Below are 19,571 nucleotides of genomic sequence, written 5' to 3'. Positions count from 1 at the left end.
GGTTTCAACCCGCGATGGGGTCATCTTCAGGGCAATTTATACTGTAAAGTTATAATATTAGTAAGTAATCATGTACATAATCTACAAGCAATTAGTCGAAGTTACAGATTTTTATACCCATTTGGTCACTGGCTAGAGTCGTCGCACTGCCTGTACTTGGTCAGTAGCTATGCGTGATTGGCTCTCTGCATGAGCTTAAATAATGGCCAACAACATGTGGGCAGACGGTAACGCCCTCTACGGTGACCAACGGTAGTTACATGCGTAAGCAAGAAATCGTAAATTTTAGAATTTGTTCCAGTTGTAATATAAAACATAATAAATATAACTAATTAAACCTCAAGAAATTTACAATTATTTAAAATTCAGGTAACCGTTGTCCCATTCATTTTTCACATCATTTGTGGATAGAGCAGAGCCCTCTATCTTTTGTGGTAGGGACGCTGTTGCCACGGACGATAGTATATATCAAGCACCCCCTAACCTGTGTGGTTGGGATGCTGTCATCATGGTAGCCACTTCGTATAAGTCTGCTGCTGTAATACCATCTTTGCGCGGCATTCGTTGTTATGGTAACAGCATACCATAACCATTATTCTGCCATGTTGTTGTTAATCCATGTGGTCTTCTGCGGCGGCATTATCTTCGCACAGCATGTGTTATCGTGGTGTGTTCTGGCTGCTATCCATAAGAGTTGTTCCTAGTAATTAGTAAAAAACTTCAAAACCAGTGTATTCTCTGTTATAAAATTAACATATTAGAGAAAAAGTATATCAAGTGCTCCTTAGCCTATTTGGCTAGGATACTGTCGTCATAGTAGCCTCCTTGTACGTGTCGTCTGCTGTAGCATTCGATACCGTAGCATTGGTGTACCACAATCCTCCCTTCATCATGCTGCCGTCAATCCACATAAGTCGTCGTATTATGGGTGCTCATCGACAAAGTTGTTTCTCAATTATATATTAATATTTTAGGACTTATATAAGGAAATATTTAAATTTTGTTGGTCTTCATTATAAAATTAATTTTTTTTTAAATGTTGGTTGGCTATCTCTCAGACTTCTAATGCTATGTGGCAAATGACAAAAGATTTTTTTGGCAGCATAATTCACCCCTTTCTGTGCCCAGGACAGATTTAACCCAGAATAGTGAAGATCATCCTTTCTTCTAGTGCTGTAGCCATGCACATCACTGTTAGTTTTGAACTGGGATGGGTTATTAGTAATAATAAATTTCATAAGTGAGTATATATATTGTGAAGGTGCTGTGAATATCCAGAGTTCCTTAAATAAATGTCTCCAAGGTGATCTACACCTACATCTACATCCATACTCCGCAAGCCACCTGACGGTGTGTGGCGGAGTGTACCCTGAGTACCTGTATCGGTTCTCCCTTCTATTCCAGTCTTGTATTGTTAGTGGAAAGAAGGATTGTCGGTATGCTTCTGTGTGGGCTCTAATCTCTCTGATTTTATCCTCATGGTCTCTTCGCGAGATACACGTAGGAGGGAGCAATATACTGCTTGACTCTTCGGTGAAGGTATGTTCTCGAAACTTTAACAAAAGCCCGTACTGAGCTACTGAGCGTCTCTCCTGCAGAGTCTTCCACTGGAGTTTATCTGTCATCTCCGTAACGCTTTCGCGATTACTAAATGATCCTGTAACAAAGCACGCTGCTCTCCGTTGGCTCTTTTCTATCAACCCTATCTGGTATGGATCCCACACTGCTGAGCAGTATTCAAGCAGTGGGCGATCTTGGGAGGGCTCCAGATATTATTCTGATTACAAGCTTTTGTGCAATGAATACCTTTTCTCTTAATGATAAATTAGTACAAAATATGATGCCATATGAAAGCAGTGAATGAAAATAGGCATAGTAGGCTAATTTACCGATAAGTTGATCACCAAAATATGCAATAACACTACTAGCATAAGTAGCTGAACCTAACCTTTTCAGCAGATCATCAATGTGTTTCTTCCATTTCAGTTTCTCATCAATGCACACACCCAGAAATTTTGAATTTTCCACCTTAGCAACAGACTTCTGTTCATAGTGTATGTTTATCAATGGTGTTATGCCATTTACTGTACAGAATTGTGTATACAGTGTTTTCTCAAAATGTAGTGAGAGTCCATTTGCGGAGAACCATTTAGCGCTATCATAGGGGAAGCAATGGAAGATGGTGTTGCGGGAGAATATATGCTCAGTAGTAGAAAAGAGAGAGGAGATATATTATTTGAGTTCTGCAGTAAGTTTCAGCTAGTAATAGTGTGCCACTGTTTAAAAATCACTTAAGGAAAGAGTGTACTTGGTAAGGCCTGGTGACGTGGGAAGATACCAGCTGGATTACATCATGGTGAGACCGAGATTCTGAAATCAGATATTGAATTGTGAGGTGCAGATTTAGAATCAGACTCAACTAAGAAATGAGTAACAGTAGGTTGAAGTTCGAGAGAATCACCGGGAAAAATCAATGTGGAAAGTTGTGGGAGCCAAAGTACTGAAGAATGATGAGATGTGTTTTAAGTTCTCTAAGGTTGTAGATACTGTGTTGATGAGTACCACAGTGGGCATTTCAGATGAAGAGGAGAGGATGTCTCTGAAAAGGCAATCACAGAAGTTGGACTTGTGATGATCTACCCCATAGGAAAAATAATTCTCAAAATCTGAACTGTGAAGTCACACTAAATTCTAGTTGTAAAACCAAACTATTTGTCACACTACTCCATTTCACAATCCCACTTTATTTATGAACTGAAAAACCGAATATTTACGAGAAACTGCTCTGAAAATAACCTGAGTCAACAAAATTGTGTATGTACCCTCCAAAACTTCAAAAATGTCAAAGACAATATCTGATAGAATTTAGAAAAGGTGACAAAATTATATGAATCACATACAACACAGTTAATAATTACATGAACACTGTGGGGATTCACCGTACATTTATTTACTTTTGAGTATAACCAGCATCTCTAAATATTATGACTCGAAGCAATACAATGTCAAAGCTTTTAATACTGCTTAAACATTTCCCATGTGTTTTGACAACTGAAGTATATGATTCGCACTCATGGCAGGAAGTGCATCAATGGTAGCAGCTTTTATGTTATTGGTCTGATCTCAGACAATTGTGGCGGTCACCGTAATTTACGCACACAGCTGTATTTCATGACAAAATACTCTTATTAGTCACTATCACATTGCTGTACTCACAACATTACATAAAATCACCTAAAATAATGTGACTGCAATAATTTTGACATGCAAGGAGAAATAGTTCTAATGAGAGGAAGTAGTTTATATTTACTGGTGTTTCAACAATGACTACTGTGCAACTGTTACTTCACTAATGGTACTTTTATTGTCCATAGCAGAAAACAAACATAAACAAGCAAAGAATTGATTCGAATAGAGTCTATAATTCTACTACTTTTAATAGAGAAAGGAAGTGTTTAGATCAGGGGATAGTGTTCGGTGAAATATCTTAACCTTTCATTGTGTACAAAGCGTTGCGCTGGGCAGCACGTCGTCGCTGGGTTATTATGTTGTGAGCAGGATACAGGCAGTTGGCCACTTATTAAACTTCTCTGGTGAAATGCGAACAAAGTTTCTGCACAGCTGTATCAGTAACGCAGTAGTGATCAACAGACCACAAGATGCTGGTATGCGACCGTTGTTGACATGTCCCCCCTTGCAAAGCACATTATGTAGACAGCATTCATTTCTATGCTTTGTGCACTGTCCATGATGCTTTCGTCTGTAACTACACAGTTTGTCACATTCATGTACCTGTAGCCACAAATACATAGTTCATAGAATTGTTCTTTTACATGAAGCACCCCCTTAAATAATGTCCACTCCGTTCTCGCAGTTCATACTTCTGCACATTCATGTACCTGTAGCCACAAATACATAGTTCATAGAATTGTTCTTTTACGTGAAGCACCCCCTTAAATAATGTCCACTCCGTTCTCGCAGTTCAAACTTCTGCAATGTCATTGAAAGTCAGACATACTGCACATTTCATTAAAGTTTCCACTTTCATGGTTTGATAGAATGCAAAAGACAACAGTTCCACCACCCGAATATCAATGCCAGCAAAATGCATTCGCATAAAAGCGCTGTTAGTGTCAGTCACAACGAAGTCTTGTTAGCGGCACTTTCACTATCTGGTTTATTTGCTCCTAAAGTTCGCTGGCGATGGCATTCCGTACTGCAGTGCTGAAGCAAATTTAAATTCTCGTAGTTCGGTATCACTGTCCATACAATTCCGGGTGCTTTTCATAAAATTGCAGTATCATTTTCCTGCACATGCTTCATAGATGCATCGTCCACCATACTTTCTACTACACATCCTCTGTTCAACTGTCGATATCACTATCACTGTCCCCTTTCTACAGATGCTATATCATTATCATAAATTTCATAAATCTTTATAAATGTTCTTGACTGCATTTTTTACAATTAGTAATATACCAAAAAGAAATTTACAAACATTTCCACAGTTACAAAGGAAGAAACATATTTATCCATTGGCAAATGAAATAATTAAAATTACATCTTTACATTTAAAAACCACAATAGTACATTACATCATCATAATTACATATGCTGGCAGGAACAAAAGAAAAAAGTAGAAAATGAAAGAAAATCATGGCAAAAAATTTTATTTGCGTAATTAGCAATGCCTTCACAAACTGACAAATATAGCTACAAGAAAGGTGGCGGTGAAGGAAGGTTGCAAGAGGAATTTCATTATTAAACATAGAGTAGAGAGTGAATGAGTGATATAATACACTGAAGCTCTATCTGCAAGGGAGAGAAACTGTCTGCTGACATAATGGGAGAAGAAATGAAAGTTGATTTGGAAGACACAGGGGATCCAGTATTACAATCAGTTTGACAAAGCTGTGGAAGACTTGCAATCAAATATTGCAGAAGGCATAGATATCATTTCTTTGGAAATTCTGAAATCATTAGGGCAAAATGCAACCAATTGAAAATTGAAGTTCTTGTGTGTATCTACAAGACTGGAAACACACCATCAAACATTCAGAAAAATATCATCCACACAGTTCCAAAGATAGCAAATACACATAAGCACAATAGTTATCAGACTAACAGCTCCTGCGTCCAAGTTATTGTCAAGAATAATGTACAGGAGACTGGAAAAGGAAACTGTGGGTCTGTTGAAGATTAGGTTGCCTTTTGGAAAGGTAAAGGCACCAGAGGGGCTGGTTTGATGTGATTGATAATGGAAGCAAGACTGAATACAAAAATAAATAAATAAATAAACATTCATAGGATTTGTTGACCTGGAGAAACCATTCAGTATGTAAAGTGCTCAAGATGTTCCAAATTCTGAGAAAATTAGGAGCAAGCTCTACAGGAAAGAGAGACAACACATAATACGTATAAGAGCCAAGAAGAAACAATAAAAATGGAAAATGAAGAATGAAGTACTTGGGTTAAAAAGGGCATAAGACAGAGATGCAGCCTTTCTCTCTTATTATTCAACCTGTAATGTGAAGAAGCAACATCAGGAATAAAAGATAAGTTCAGGAGTGGCATTAAAATTCAAGGTTGTAGAATACCAATGATATGATTCACTGATAATGTTACTATCCTCAGTGGAAGTGAGAAAGAATTACAAGGCACACTGAATAGAATGAACAGTCTACTGCGCACAGAATATGGATTCAGAGTAAACTGAAGAAAGACAAAAGTAATGACAAGCAACAGAAAGGAGATTTGTGATAAAGTTAGCATCAAAACTGGGGACCACAAAATAAACAAACTGAAGAAATTGTTCTACCTTGGCAATAAAATGATGAATGAAGCAAGGGGAATATGAAAACTAGACTGGCATAAAGAAATAGAGAATTCTTGGCCAAAAGAAGTCTATTAGAATCAAAAATTGGCTTTAATTCGAGGAAGAAACCTCTGAGAATGTATGTCTGGAGCACAGCATTGTTTGGGAGTGAATCATGGACTGTGGGAAAACTGGGGAAGAAGAGAATTGGAACATTTGGCACGAGGTGCTATAGAAGGATACTGAAAATTAGGTGGACTGGTAAACATCAGAAACATTCAAGATTGTGATAGGTGTCAAACAGGGGGATGCTTTCTCATGTGTTCTGTTTAGTGTAATCTTACAGAAAGCAATAAGGGAATTTAGGCAATGGGAGTGGGCTGGAGTACAGGTGGATGGCAGTTTAAGTTGTATTGTATAGGCGCATGATATAGTCCTACAACTACGCACAGAAGGTTGGGCTAAAGGTGAATCAAGACAAAATGGTGTTAATGCAGTTAGGAAGATGACAATAGCAGGAAGAATTTCTTGAGGTAGATGGCATGAGGTTCAAGAGAGTTCACCAATTTAGATATTTGAAATCTTGGTTTACCAGTGACAGCAGTATAAAAATGGACATCAAGGAATGTGGATATGAAATGCATGTATTCCCTGAGGGAGACACTCAGTTCAGAATGAGTATCATTGAACAGTAAGGTAAGAATACATAACAAAGTGTTATGACTAGGAGTCATGTATGGGTCATAAACATGGAGCATGACTAAATGAGATAAAGAAAAACTATTAAGAAGAGATATGAGGAAGATATGGGGACTGATCTCTGATAAAGGAGAATGGAAGAAGAGAAGGAAGCCGGAGGAAATTTATCTCTGAATAAACAGCCAACAATCCTACAGAAGCTGAAGAGCAAAAGAATCCAGTGGGTGGGCCATGTAGCCTGTATGCTATAAGAAACACAGGTTAAGAAGGTACTTGAGGGGAAACCAAACACTGTATGCTCCATATGATGACAGAGTCAGTGCTGGATGGATTATCTGGTGAAGGAACTGGTGACCCTAGGGACTGAAGGCACCTGGAGGAAATTGAGCACAACACAGAAAGGAGTTAAGGCAGTTTGTGGAAGCAGGATGTGGTCTGCAGGGCCTATCATCACTGAACATGTATGTATGATAAGATAAAAAATGGGGGAATTTGCCCTTGGATGGACGAGAATAGAAAAATGTGGAACAGAAAGGGATAAGATGATAGGACATGTGCTAAGACAACATGGAATAAGTTCTATTTTACTGGAGGAAGATGTAGAGTATCAAAACTGCATGGAAAGACAGAGATTGGAATGTATACACCAAATAATTGAGGATGTTGGGTAAAAGAGCTAGTCCGAGATGAAGAGGTTGGCACAGGAGAGTGCACCGGAACCAGACTGATGATAGAAAGAGCAACCTATTAAATGGGATTTGCTCTGTAGATGCACTGCACTTTTATAGAACTCTTCCAACACATATGTCTTCCATTTGTCTTCCGTAATATTCATGTTACGTGACCCGCTCATTAGATATTGGTTATTACTATTACCCCTCCATACTTAGACAGTGTGACATACTCCAGATGTTCATCACTAAATTTGTAATTGGATACTGTTGTGTTCTTTCTCTTTGTTACTGTCATTATCTTGCAATTAACCTCACTTACAGGAACCAACATTTGCTACATGTAGTGGAAATTTTCTCTAAGTCTTTCTGTATTTCCTTATGCTCATCCAACAATAATACTCTCCCTGTCTGAGAAGTGGCATAGCGTGTACCATTTCAGTGTCACTTGTGGTGGAGAAACCTTTCCCATAAGTTTTCATCTGAAGAATATAGCGAGATGCCAGCTGTTCAAGTTGTATTGTGGAGGTGCTCTTATAACAATCAGCCTGAATACTCAGAAATTTCACCAGCCCTGGTCCACTGTCTATTGCACAAAACAATCATCTGCCTCTCTAATAATAATTAGGATTGGAAAGGTAGAGTTCATAAATAACTGTCAGACCCAAGTCAGGGGTAAAGGAGCAGTGGGATGAGCATTACCTCGGAAGGATTTACAGATGACGCATAACATTTATTGATAGGAAACTGCATTTGAGTGGGGTGGTGGTGGTGGTGGTGGGGCCAATGGGGGGAAGTGGAGAAGAGGAAGAGATAACACTGGAATTGACACAAATTATAACAAATGTATGTATGCATGTGTGTTCCACATCTCTACCTAAACCATTGGACCAATTTCAGCCTAATTTGGTACACATTTCATTTACTGTCTGGAAAGAATCACTGGGCGTTAGAACCATCTGTCTGTCAAAGGTGCAGGAGTGGGTGTGAAAAAGCAGTGTAACCCACGATGCGAGAATATTCATGCTTTAGCTACCCGGTATTTGAGAATGAGAGCACTTAGAGATGTGTAAAAGACTATACAAATAATTCCAAATCTTTACAAAACTTTTTCTGACTGACAACCCCACAAAGTGATAAAAGCAAGAAAAAGTTGTCACTTACTACAGTTTTGCTGTTCGTGCAGTAAAACTGCCACATCAAGCAAGGCATTTTAATTTATTACTTCTTTACTGCTAAATGTATTCATGACACATTTTTCAGACAGTATTCACATATGCCACTAAATGTACCAAAAAAATTAAATCAGTCCCTTAGTTCAGGAGGTAAGACGTCATAAACATTGAATGCATGAGAAACTACCACATCATGCAAGACATTTAAATTTATTATTTCATCACTACTGACTATGAGCAACATTTTTCACATACAGTATCCAAATTTTCCACTGAATATATCTACAAAAATTGTATCATTGTATGACGCACAGATCAGAAGATATGATACAAATACTGAGATATGTGAAAAACTGCAGGACTTTTTAATTTACTATGTTTTTGCTACTAACTCTGTTCACAACACTCTTCACAGCCAGTGTTCACATATGCCGCTGAATGTATGTAGAAAGATACATCATTTTACAACACACATTTCAGAAGGTATGTCATTATAAACGTTGAGCTGTGTGAAAATGAAACTGCAGGGGGAATTCACTATAGATACAGGTGAAATATGTGTTCAAATATGCATGAAATATGTTAAATATGAGTGAAATATATTTCACGTGTGCATATGCATACAGTGCCTTAGGTAAAAAGCTCTCCCGAAATCCATGGAAAGATTTCAGTCAAGTTTGGTACTCTGTAGGTGTAAGAACCTTTAGCCTCCTATTGGGGTGAGTGTAATAACATGGAGAGAGAAGGGAGGACAAGGAGATGGACAGGCAGCAAGAGGGAAGGACGGGATAGGCACAGATAGGAGGAGGAGGGGGAGGAGGAGTAGAAGAAGATGGACAGACAGAGAGGAGAGGAGGAGATGGACCTAGGCAGGTGGAGGAAGAGACAGATAGAGAGATGGGGAGGAGAAGATGAATAAACATAGGGAGAGGAGGAAATGGACAGAGAAAGGGAAGGGGTGGAGATGGATAGAGAGAGGGGAAAAGGTGGACATGGACACAGGAAGGAAAGGTGAGGAGATGAACAGAAGCAGGGGGAGGAGGAGGTGATGGGCAGAGAGAAGGGGCGGAGGAGTGGACAGAATGCTAAGAGGGGGGGGAGGAAGGGGGGAGATGAGCAACATGTCTGTTACGGTGTAAAGCCAAGTGCTGGCATGCCAGTCTGGAATGAAAGAGAAGAGACGGCTGTGAGAAGAAGTCAGCCAATAGCACGCTGACTGACCGCTCTCCAGGTTGACAATGTGACAGTAGTGGCCTCTATGTGAAGAGGTCATAAGTACTGCGTCCAACTGGTCGTAGCTCAATTGAAGAGGAGTTTCAAGATTAGCAAGTTCTATAGCATCATCGGCACTAGTTACCGTGCTGTACGTTCTATGTAGCTCAAACATGGAATTATTGCTTATTTTGTATGTTGCCCTTTGCTTGTGACACATCTGTGTAACACAAAGTTAAGTATTGAATTTTTTTATTTTGTAGTAAAACTTGAAACTAATTAATATGATTTGTTGAACTGTTGCTTATCGGCCTGAGAAATCAGGTTTCCTAGACACCCCATATTTGACGACTGGACTAGATTTAACAATGTCGCTGCACTCAGAAATCGTATACTCTGCCATTCTGTAGTGCACTGCCTTTCTTGATCAATCCATGATACCAGATGTACATGCACTTCAATTCATTGGTTGTTCTCTGATAACATGTGACATTGACTTCACACATCACCTGACAAGCCTCCCCTGTCAATGTGTATTGCCTACCTTCGTTTAAAGTTGTTTATCTTCCAAATGGGGCATTTCTGGACATAGGTTTATTACCAAATATTGCTGTCCTGAGTCCCCTTCACTACACGTACAACTGTGTAATAGGAATTGTGAATACCCTATAGTATACCAGGACAGGTGAAACAAAGTGAGTAATCATAACGCTTGTTACTGAACTTGTAGAGGTATTACCAGAAAACAGTTTTTCATGCCAAGATGGTTATTGGCATTGAATGGAAGACAGATTCATTGTAAATGTTACCTATTCATACATTTCAAAATAGAACACATAACTCAAAAGTTCTTGTGATTTTTTTGGTCTGTTATGTGTGTATGTGTCACATATCATAGTCTACAAGAGAGGATTCCTTTCGTAATTTTGCTTGATAATATAGCGTGATGGGCCTGTTATGGTAACACAAACATTGATGGTTCAGTTGTAATGATATGTTCTTATCTATATTAGTTCATGGGGGGGGGGGGGGGGGGGGGGGGAAGGTAGAGAGAGGTGGGGGCAGGAGAGAGTATGATCAATATTAGAATAATAATAATAATAATAATAATAATAATATGTTGATTTCAGTATTTTACAAATTTATTCTTTTTTTTATTTTCAGCTTATGCCTAGCACTGATGATATTTGTCAACTATGGAGGAGGCCACTACTGGTTTTTCAAGCATTCCGTATGGAACGGTCTCACAGTAGCAGACCTTGTATTCCCATGGTATGTTTATCTGTTTTTTATAGTTACATAAAACCATTTTTATTAATTCTGCAGTATAGTGTTTTGGTATTACTATCAAAGTCATAAGCTTCGGCAGACAAATTGTGGTCTTCCATTGTTCCTGTGAATGATCTAAGGGAACATTCAAATGGTATATGATGTACTGTTTGCTGCTCTTCACTGCAGTCACATTCAGGAGGCCATTTCCATCCCCGTTGGTGCAGCAGTACCCCATATCTGCCCCAGTCAGTTCTGATTTGATTCAGTGTACACCAGCGTCGTCAGGGTAGATGAAAACCTGCTGGTCGCTCTCAAGAAATGTGAATTTATTGCTTCAAGGAAGTGTGTTCCAGCCATTGAATGTTCCAGGCATCTTGCATGTTGAAAGGACTGTCCTATAGGTAGATTGCTGTGCACCATGATGATTTTTGAGACCTCTGTCACAGGAGTTCTGATAATGAAATTTCTGAATGAAATGGTAATTCTGGGTTGTTTTTTATTCTTGGCCACACATTCAGAAATGATTGTGGTCTTCTTAGAGATGGCAGTGGAATATTATTAAGAACCAGTAGCCAGTGTGCATTTGTAGAATGAGTACATCCTGTAATGAGATCCATGCATTGCTTGATTGAGCTGTGTGTCAATTACTTTAGTGTGAGCACTGTTTAGCCATTTGGAACAGCAGTATTCTGCAACTGAGTATGAAAGAGCTGAAGTTGATGACAGGGTCACCCCAACTTCTGAAAATCATGGACTGTCAGTGAATTTCAAACTTGTCAGGGAAATGTTTTGGAAATCTGGGGTGAGGGGGGGATGGAAAAATCTTGTTTTAGACTTAATAGATGAAATGGTTTGTTATGGAGTCACCACACATGTTGCTGACTGGACACAGCCTATTAGCTGCTGGGTGTTGTGCACCTCCTCCCTACTCCATCCTTCCTACTGCTTCTCCCCTCCCCAACAGTAGCCCTCAGCTTGCAGTCAGTGCAGCCACCATTGCTTGCTACTAGCGGAGCTGCTGCCGGTGATAACAGGAGGGAGGTGTGAGTAGTGGGTTGTTTGAATCTCTCAGTATTCACACAAGTGAGCCATTTCCCGTATTAATCACCATGGTCTCAGTCCAAAAGCACACTGTCAGTGACTCATGATTATGGAAGTGAATAACTGGCCACACGAGCAGATTTCTGCGATGGGTCAAAACTGCAGGCCATTTCTCTGGGTATCTCTGATGAATCGCACCCACCGAGCTTAGCTCCATCGTTTACCACTAATGTGCAGGCGCCATCTGTCAAATGTAGTCTCTCCGATCTGCCCACGGGCTGGGTCTGTTCATGTGTGGTGTAAATTGACAGATTTTCATGATGTATCAACAAACCCAGGACTGCAGTGCTTGCTTTACTGGCATGAGGCCATGAGCAGTGAATTTCAGGAGTTGCGGCTGTGTCTCACCGCATGTACTTTGTACTGTGCAACATTTGATAGGCATTTTATTTATTGCAGTGCGTTTTTGCACTTTGAAAGTAATTTATACACTCTAAAAATAAGACACAAAAAACAACACAGCAAAAAGGAAATTGGTAGACATGATGTACATGTGCAAACAAACATTTGATTACAATTTCAGAAATATTGGAAAAGAGCTTCACAAACTGAGCAAGTCAGTAATGCATTGGTCCATCTCTGGCCCATATGCAAGCAGTTATTCGGCTTGGCAGTGATTGACAGAGTTGTTAGATGTCCTCCTGAGGAATAATGTACCAAATGTTCTCCAATTGGTGTGTTAGACTTCAAAATCACAATATAGTTGGAGGGTCCTGGCCATAATGCCCTGAAATTTCTCAATTGGGAAGAGATCTGGTGACCTTGCTGGCCAAAGTAGGGTTTGGCAAGCACAAAAACAAGCAACAGGAAATCTCTCCGTGCATGGGTGGGCATTGTCTTGCTGAAATGTAAAAGAATGCATAGAAGAGCATCGACGTAGCTCTGTGCTTTAAGGATGCTGCAGATGACAATCACAGGGGTCCTGCTATGAGAAGTAATGGGACCTCAGGCCATCACTCCTGGTTATCAGGTCATTTGGTGGGTGACTGTCAGTTTGGTATCCCACTGCTGTCTGGTGTGTCACCAGACAAAGGGTAGTAGACATACTTGCATCTGTGAAAAGATCTGTGCGCAAAGCGTATAACTACCGGTGCCGTACCTTAGCAAAAGATCTGGCAAAGAACCTGAGGAAATTCTCGTCCTCTGTAAAGTTGCTAAGTGGGTGTAAGACTTCCATGTAGTCACTAATTGACCCATCTGGTGTAGCAATTGAAGATAGCAAAAGGAAAGTTGAAGTTTTAAGTTTTGTGCTTACGAAATTGTTCATGCAAGAGAATCATACAGACATACTGTCATTTAACCGTCGAACAGGCTCTCATATGGACAACATAGTACTAAGTATCTCTGTTGTAGAGCGGTCACGGGGTTGCAGAGGACGAAAGCACAGCGGGACCGAACAGGAGCTGCCCGTGCACAAACAAAACAACCAGGAAAGGATGTACAAGAATGACGATGGATGACCAAGCAAGACCTTACGAACAACAACATGCAAGAAGCAATGGGGTCACAAGCGAAAACCTCACAATTCCACCCGTACACGGAAACAAAGTAAAGTAAACATGCTGTCTGTAGGCGCTCAGTACTGGAGTAGGGAAACAACTGAAAGAGTTGAAGACAAGTAAGTTGCCTGGTCTGGATGGAATCCCAATTTGGTTTTACAAGCAGTACTTTATGGCTCTGGCCCCTTTCTTAGCTTGCAAATATTGTGAATTACTCACCCTGTGCAAAGTCCCAAGTGATTTGAGCAAAGCACAGGTGACTCCTGTATGTGAGAACAGTGAAAGAGCGGACCTGCAGCTGCAGAATTGCAGACTGGTATCCATAGCATTGCTTTGCTGCAGAATCCTTGAACATATACTCAATTTGAATATGATGGATTTTCTTGAGACTGAGAAGCTTATGTCCATGAGTCACCACGGATTTGGAGGGCATCGCTCTTGTGAGGCTCAGCTTGCCCTTTTCTCATGTGGTATGCTACAGGCTATGGATTGGGAGCAGCAGGCAGATTCTGTATTTCTAGGTTTTTGGGGGGGGCAATTGACATAGTTCCCACTGTGGACTGTTTGGGATTTGGGGGGGGGGGGGGGGGGTAGGGGGCAGATATTGAATGGATTCATGATTCATGGATGTGCCAGTGTCTCTGGGGGTTTCTTAGGTAATGGAATCCGGTATGTTGTCCTCGACGGCAGGTGTTTTTCAGAGACTACGGTATGATAAGGGGTGCCTCAAAGAGGTGTGATGGGGCCACTATTATTTTCTGTGTACATTGGTGATTTGGCAGACAGGTGAGCATGGTGGTCTGCAGTTTTTTGGTGATGATGCGCTATGATGTGCAGGAAGGTGTCAAAAGTTGAGTGACTGTAGAAAGGTGTGGAATGATTTGGACAAGGTTTTTGGTTGGTGTGATGAATGGCAGCTGGTTTTAAATGTGGAATGGTGGATGAGTAGGAGAGCAAACCCATAATGTTCAGATGCAACCTTGGTAGTGTCCTGTTGGTACAGGCATGCCGTCTGGATGTCTGGGTGTAGTGTTTCAGGGCAACATGGAGTGGGGTGAGCATGTGAGGATTGCGATAGAGATGGTGGAATGGTCAAGTTCAGTTTATTGGGAGAGTTTTGGGAGTGTGTGGTTCATGTGTAAAGAAGACCACATGTGGGACACTACTGTGAGCAGACTACTAGATTTGTTACCGGTAGGTCCGAACAGCACATAATTGCTACAGAGATCCTTCGGGAACTCAAATGACTGTCCCTGGAGTGACGGTAACATCCTTTTTGAGAAACACTGTTGGAGAATATGGAGAACTGTGACTTGAAGCTGACTGGAGAATGATTTTGTTGCTGCCAACATTTCACAGAAACACTTTGAAGTTATGAGAAAGTAGGGCTCATACAGTAGCATATAAACAGTTGTTTTTCCATCACTCAATTTCTGAGTGGAACAGGAAAGGAAACGACTAGCAATGGTATGTGTCCAGTAATGGTATGTGATACCTTCTGCCACACACCATGCTTGTGGCTTGCGGAGTATACATGTAGATGTACACACATCTTCAGCCTGGAATTTCATTGACTGGAGTAGAACTGTCTCTAGTGATGAGCCCTGCTTCAAATTGAGCCCTGATGACCATTGAAAAAGTGTCTGGAGGTGCCCCAGACAGTGGTAGGATACCAGCTTGGCTGTCGATCACCATTCGGCAACAATTAGCAGTAATGGTTTGCGGTGCCATTTCATAGCAAGACATCTTTGATTGTCCTCTGCTTTGCCCCTACAGCACAGTGGTATGTCGACGATATTTTACATACCATTTTGTTGTCCTCCATGCCAAGCCATCCTGCACTTACATTTCAGCAAGATAATGCCCACCTCATATGGTGAGAGCTTAGACTCCTTTTGTTTGTGCTTGCCAAACCCTACCTTGGCCAGCAAGGTCACCAGTTCTCTCCCCAATTGAGAACTTTTGGGGCATTTGTGCAGGGCCCTGCAACCAGCTCAGGATTTTGATGATTTAACACACCAATTGGACAGAATTTGGCATGATATTCCTCAGGTGGACATCCAACAACTCTGTCAATCAATTCAGAGCCAAATAACTGATTGCATAGTGGGCAGAGATGGACAAACTTGTTCTTGAGGTGCTTAATTTGTGAAGCTTTTGTTTTGTCTCTAAAAGTACATCAGATCTACCAATTTCTGTTCCATACAGATAATTCCTTCGTAATGCTTCGTGTCTTTTCTCTTAGAGTGTATATTCAAGAGAGAGTGATGCTAGGAAGAAAACTTTGACAGTCCTGGTGGTTTGTGTGCTATGTACTCATAATTTTCTTGAGAGAAAAATTGCGCAATATATGTAAAACAAAGAACATAACACAGTGGGTAATAGCCTACTATAATGAACATAAAAGAAGCAACATTTTATTGGTGCTCACTATATTATTGGTTTATACAACTCTTTTACGCTTTTTTGAATAGGCCTACATATTTCTAATCTTTCTCCTTAAGTTATTGAAAGTATTTTAAATCCATCTTTGTAACTACAAGAAAATGCGTATATTTGTCACCAAATAAAATACCATAGTGGTCTGTAGTGAAACATATTTACAATCTGGCTTACTTTCTGAATCTAAAAACAGTTCGTGACGAGTGGTTTATGTTACTTGCGATATGTTATGTCCGATTTTCAGTCGGATCAGGAAACACCATCTATTTGCATGTTTTAAAGTATTCTCTCATTTGGCAATGTTGCTTCTAGTACGATAGTTGCAAAGATGAGTTTAAAATATCTTCACTTATTATAAAGCAGTTATGGACAATGTGGTCAGACACATGACACATTATCTTGCGTGTAAAGTTCATACATCCTGTATAGGAGAAGGAGCAAAAACTTCAAAGTTCAAGTCAACTTGTTAATAAACACCGAAATGCTTTAAAAAAAATTCTTTTATTTACAAAATTTACCTGTTTACTTACCCATCAGATCATAAATCCTGTAAGGAGAGAATAACGTGCTGTTCATTCTAATTTAGAGTTAGTAATATGTTCAGAAATATAGAAGTCCTCACATTTTTTGTCAACTTAACCTGTTAACTTACCCCACAGGTCTCAGAATTTGACAGGGAAAAAAGCTAAAACTTTATTTGGAAATTGAGGAATTGTCAGGAGGGAATATCACTTCAGGAAACTTGTGGCAACCCTGGATGATCTGGGGACAGTTGTGGTGGCACCTCATACAGTTCCTGTTAAGTTTTCGCTACCGTGGTGGTGGTGGTAGTGGTGGTGGTAGTAGTAGTAGTACTGCTGGCAATAAAAATTGTTGTTTTCAGTGTTGTTAGTATTAATTAGGGGGAGAATCTCATACTCACAACTGTTGGTCGGTCCCCTGTCATACTGGGGCTGAGTGACATCCTCATCATTTTTAACCTTTCCCAGTGCATCCCTTTGTTCTCCACTAGAAAGTAACTGGTTCCAAAAGCTACAATAGTGTGTATACTTTTATATGTGTCTATCAGCAGTACTGATATTTCTTCTGAAGGTAGGTACTGGCCAGCAATTCTGTCTCATAATTATATACTTTTATTGAGAGAATTTTCTTTTTTATACTATATACACCTTAGGTCACTTCGTGCCTGTTATCAGACTGCTGTAACACACCTTGAAGGTGATATGTTATCAGTGTGATCGGCAATGCCATGAAATAGTGAAATGTAATTGGATAGACAAAAAAAATCTACTCACCAAGAGGTCACTCGTGAGAGTTAACGAAATGTCCAAGCTTTCTCAATCAGCGACCCATTCTTCTAGCAACAGGGTTGAGGGAGAAGAAAGAGGGATCAAGGAAAATGACTGACAAGGTTTAAGAAATGGGGAGAATTACAGAAAAGTCACCCAAAACCTGTCCTTCTCATCCCATCCAGTAAGTCTCCCCTGACCCACAATTATGATTGACTTTTCCATAATTCTTACAATTTCTTAAACCTTGTCAGTCATTTTCCTTGATCCCCCTTTCTTTCCCTTCAACCCTGCTGCTGAAGGAGGAACCACTGGTTCTAAAAACTTGCAAATTTAATTAACTTTTATGTGTTTTCTCCTGCTTTACAGTAATGTCATTTAAATATCTGGGCATAATGTTGTAAAGCAATGTCAGATGGAATGAACGTGTGAGGGTTGGAGTAGGAAAGGCAAATGGTAGACTTCAGTTTATTAGGAGAATTCTAAAAAAAAAGTGGTTCATTTATAAAGGAGGCCACATATAGAATGCTAGTGCGGCCTATTCTTCAGTACTCCTCAAGTGTTTGGGATGCTTACCAGGTTGCATTAAAGGAAAACATTGAAGCAATTCAAAGGTGGGCAGCTAGATTTGTTACTGGTAGGTTCGAGCAACACACAGGTGTTTTGGAGATGCTTTGGGAACTCAAATGGGAATCCATGGAAGGACGTCAACACTCTTTCCAAGGAACACTATTGAGAAAATTGAGAGAACTGCCATTTGAAGCTGACTGCAGAATAATTCTGTTGCCTCCAGCATACATTGCTTGTAAGGACCATGAATATAAGATACAAGAAATTAGGGCTTGTATGGAGGCATATAGACAGTCATTTTTCCCTGATTGTACAGGGTGGCCCAAAAAGGATGGTCACATTTTAAATAACTATAACTCCATCAGTTTTACAAATTAATTTTATTCAATTACGTAACTAAATGCTCCCAGGCACCCAATTACAAGAACTAACCACAAAAAATCATGTACGGAAAATGACTTCCGGAAGATGGTGTCCTTCCTCGGTGATGCATTCCACAAGTCTTTCCTCGAAATTTTCCATCACTTTCACTACTGTTTCTTCTTGAATTGCCATAATTTCCGCACTGATTGCCTCCTTCAGATCAATTAAGTTTCGGGGCTTCTGTACGTAGACTTTTGACTTTAGGTATCCCCAAAGAAAAAAATCACAGGCTGAGAATCAGGTGATCTCACGGGCCAGTGGACATCTCCAAAACGCGAGATGATGTGGTGGGGGAACATCCGCCTTAAAACACACTTGGAGTCATTGGCTGTGTGAGCCGTGGCCCCGTCCTGTTGAAACCAAATTCGATCTCGATTTACATGTAACTCTCGCAGTTTCGGCACCAAAAAGCTACGTAGCATGTTAACGTAACGTTTCGAGTTCACTGTGACTGTAGCGTTGTTCTCCTCAAAAAAATAAGGACCAACAATCCCCAATCTTGAAATTCCACACCAGTCTGTTACCTTAGCACTATGAAGAGGCTTTTGGTGCAATTCTCTGGGATTATCTGCTGCCCAATACCTGCAGTTTTGTTTATTGACATAGCCGTCTAAATGGAAATGGGCTTCATCTGACATAAGAAGCACAACATCATTATTAGAGTACAAAATGTCAAGCATTGATTCACAAAATCGTCTTCGCTGCTCAAAATCACGATCATACAGCTTTTGCGTGATCATAATTTTGTATGGGTGAAACTGTAACTCACGGCTTAAAATACGCTGCAACGAACTACGGCTGAGGCCTAAAGTTTGAGCACGACGCCTAGTGGAACGACGCGGGCTTTGCAGCACTGACGCTCTATCATCATCAATGTTCTGTGGAGTAACTGCTGTACGTGTACGCCCTGTAGATTTACCACTTTTGACAGACCCTGTTGTCCGGAATGCAGTCACCCAACGTGATATGGATCTGCGATCTGGAATGGGTCCATCACGCGCTACACCAAAACGTTGTCGAAACAATCGTTGCACAGTAATAAACGATTCATCATTTCTGAAAAACTGTTCCACAGCAAAAACACGATGCTCGACTGTCCACTGCGCCATCTCGTGGCAAACTGGGTGTAATGGCCGACTTGCAGACGGCCGGCAGTGGTCCCCCCTCCTCACCTTTCAATGGTACTACGCAGTTCAAATCCGACCATCCTTTTTGGGCCACCCAGTATTTGTGAGTGGAACAGGAAAGGAAATAACTTGTATTAGTATGTGGTATCCTCCGCAACACGTCGTTAGGTGGACTGCAGTGTATCAGTGTAGATGCAGATTTTCGGAAATCCATAATTTTTATTGAGGTATAAAATAATGAATGGCACAGTAATAGGCTCTCCAGTTGCACAAACC

The 19,571-nt window shown here is 40.4% G+C and overlaps 1 protein-coding gene across 1 annotated transcript in view; it reads left to right on the top strand.

Moving 5' to 3' along the window:
• The window catches only part of LOC126124761 (heparan-alpha-glucosaminide N-acetyltransferase-like), a 105,881-nt gene that overhangs the window by 53,920 nt on the left and 32,390 nt on the right, over positions 1-19,571 (top strand). The window contains exon 6 of the mRNA XM_049915110.1: positions 10,737-10,844. Coding sequence (XP_049771067.1) covers positions 10,737-10,844 — 108 coding nt within the window. The remainder of the gene's footprint in view (positions 1-10,736; positions 10,845-19,571) is intronic.

The sequence above is a fragment of the Schistocerca cancellata genome, unplaced genomic scaffold (genome assembly GCF_023864275.1).
Source record: "Schistocerca cancellata isolate TAMUIC-IGC-003103 unplaced genomic scaffold, iqSchCanc2.1 HiC_scaffold_426, whole genome shotgun sequence".
NCBI lineage: Eukaryota > Metazoa > Arthropoda > Insecta > Orthoptera > Acrididae > Schistocerca > Schistocerca cancellata.
This window is presented reverse-complemented; position numbering and strand designations above follow the sequence as displayed.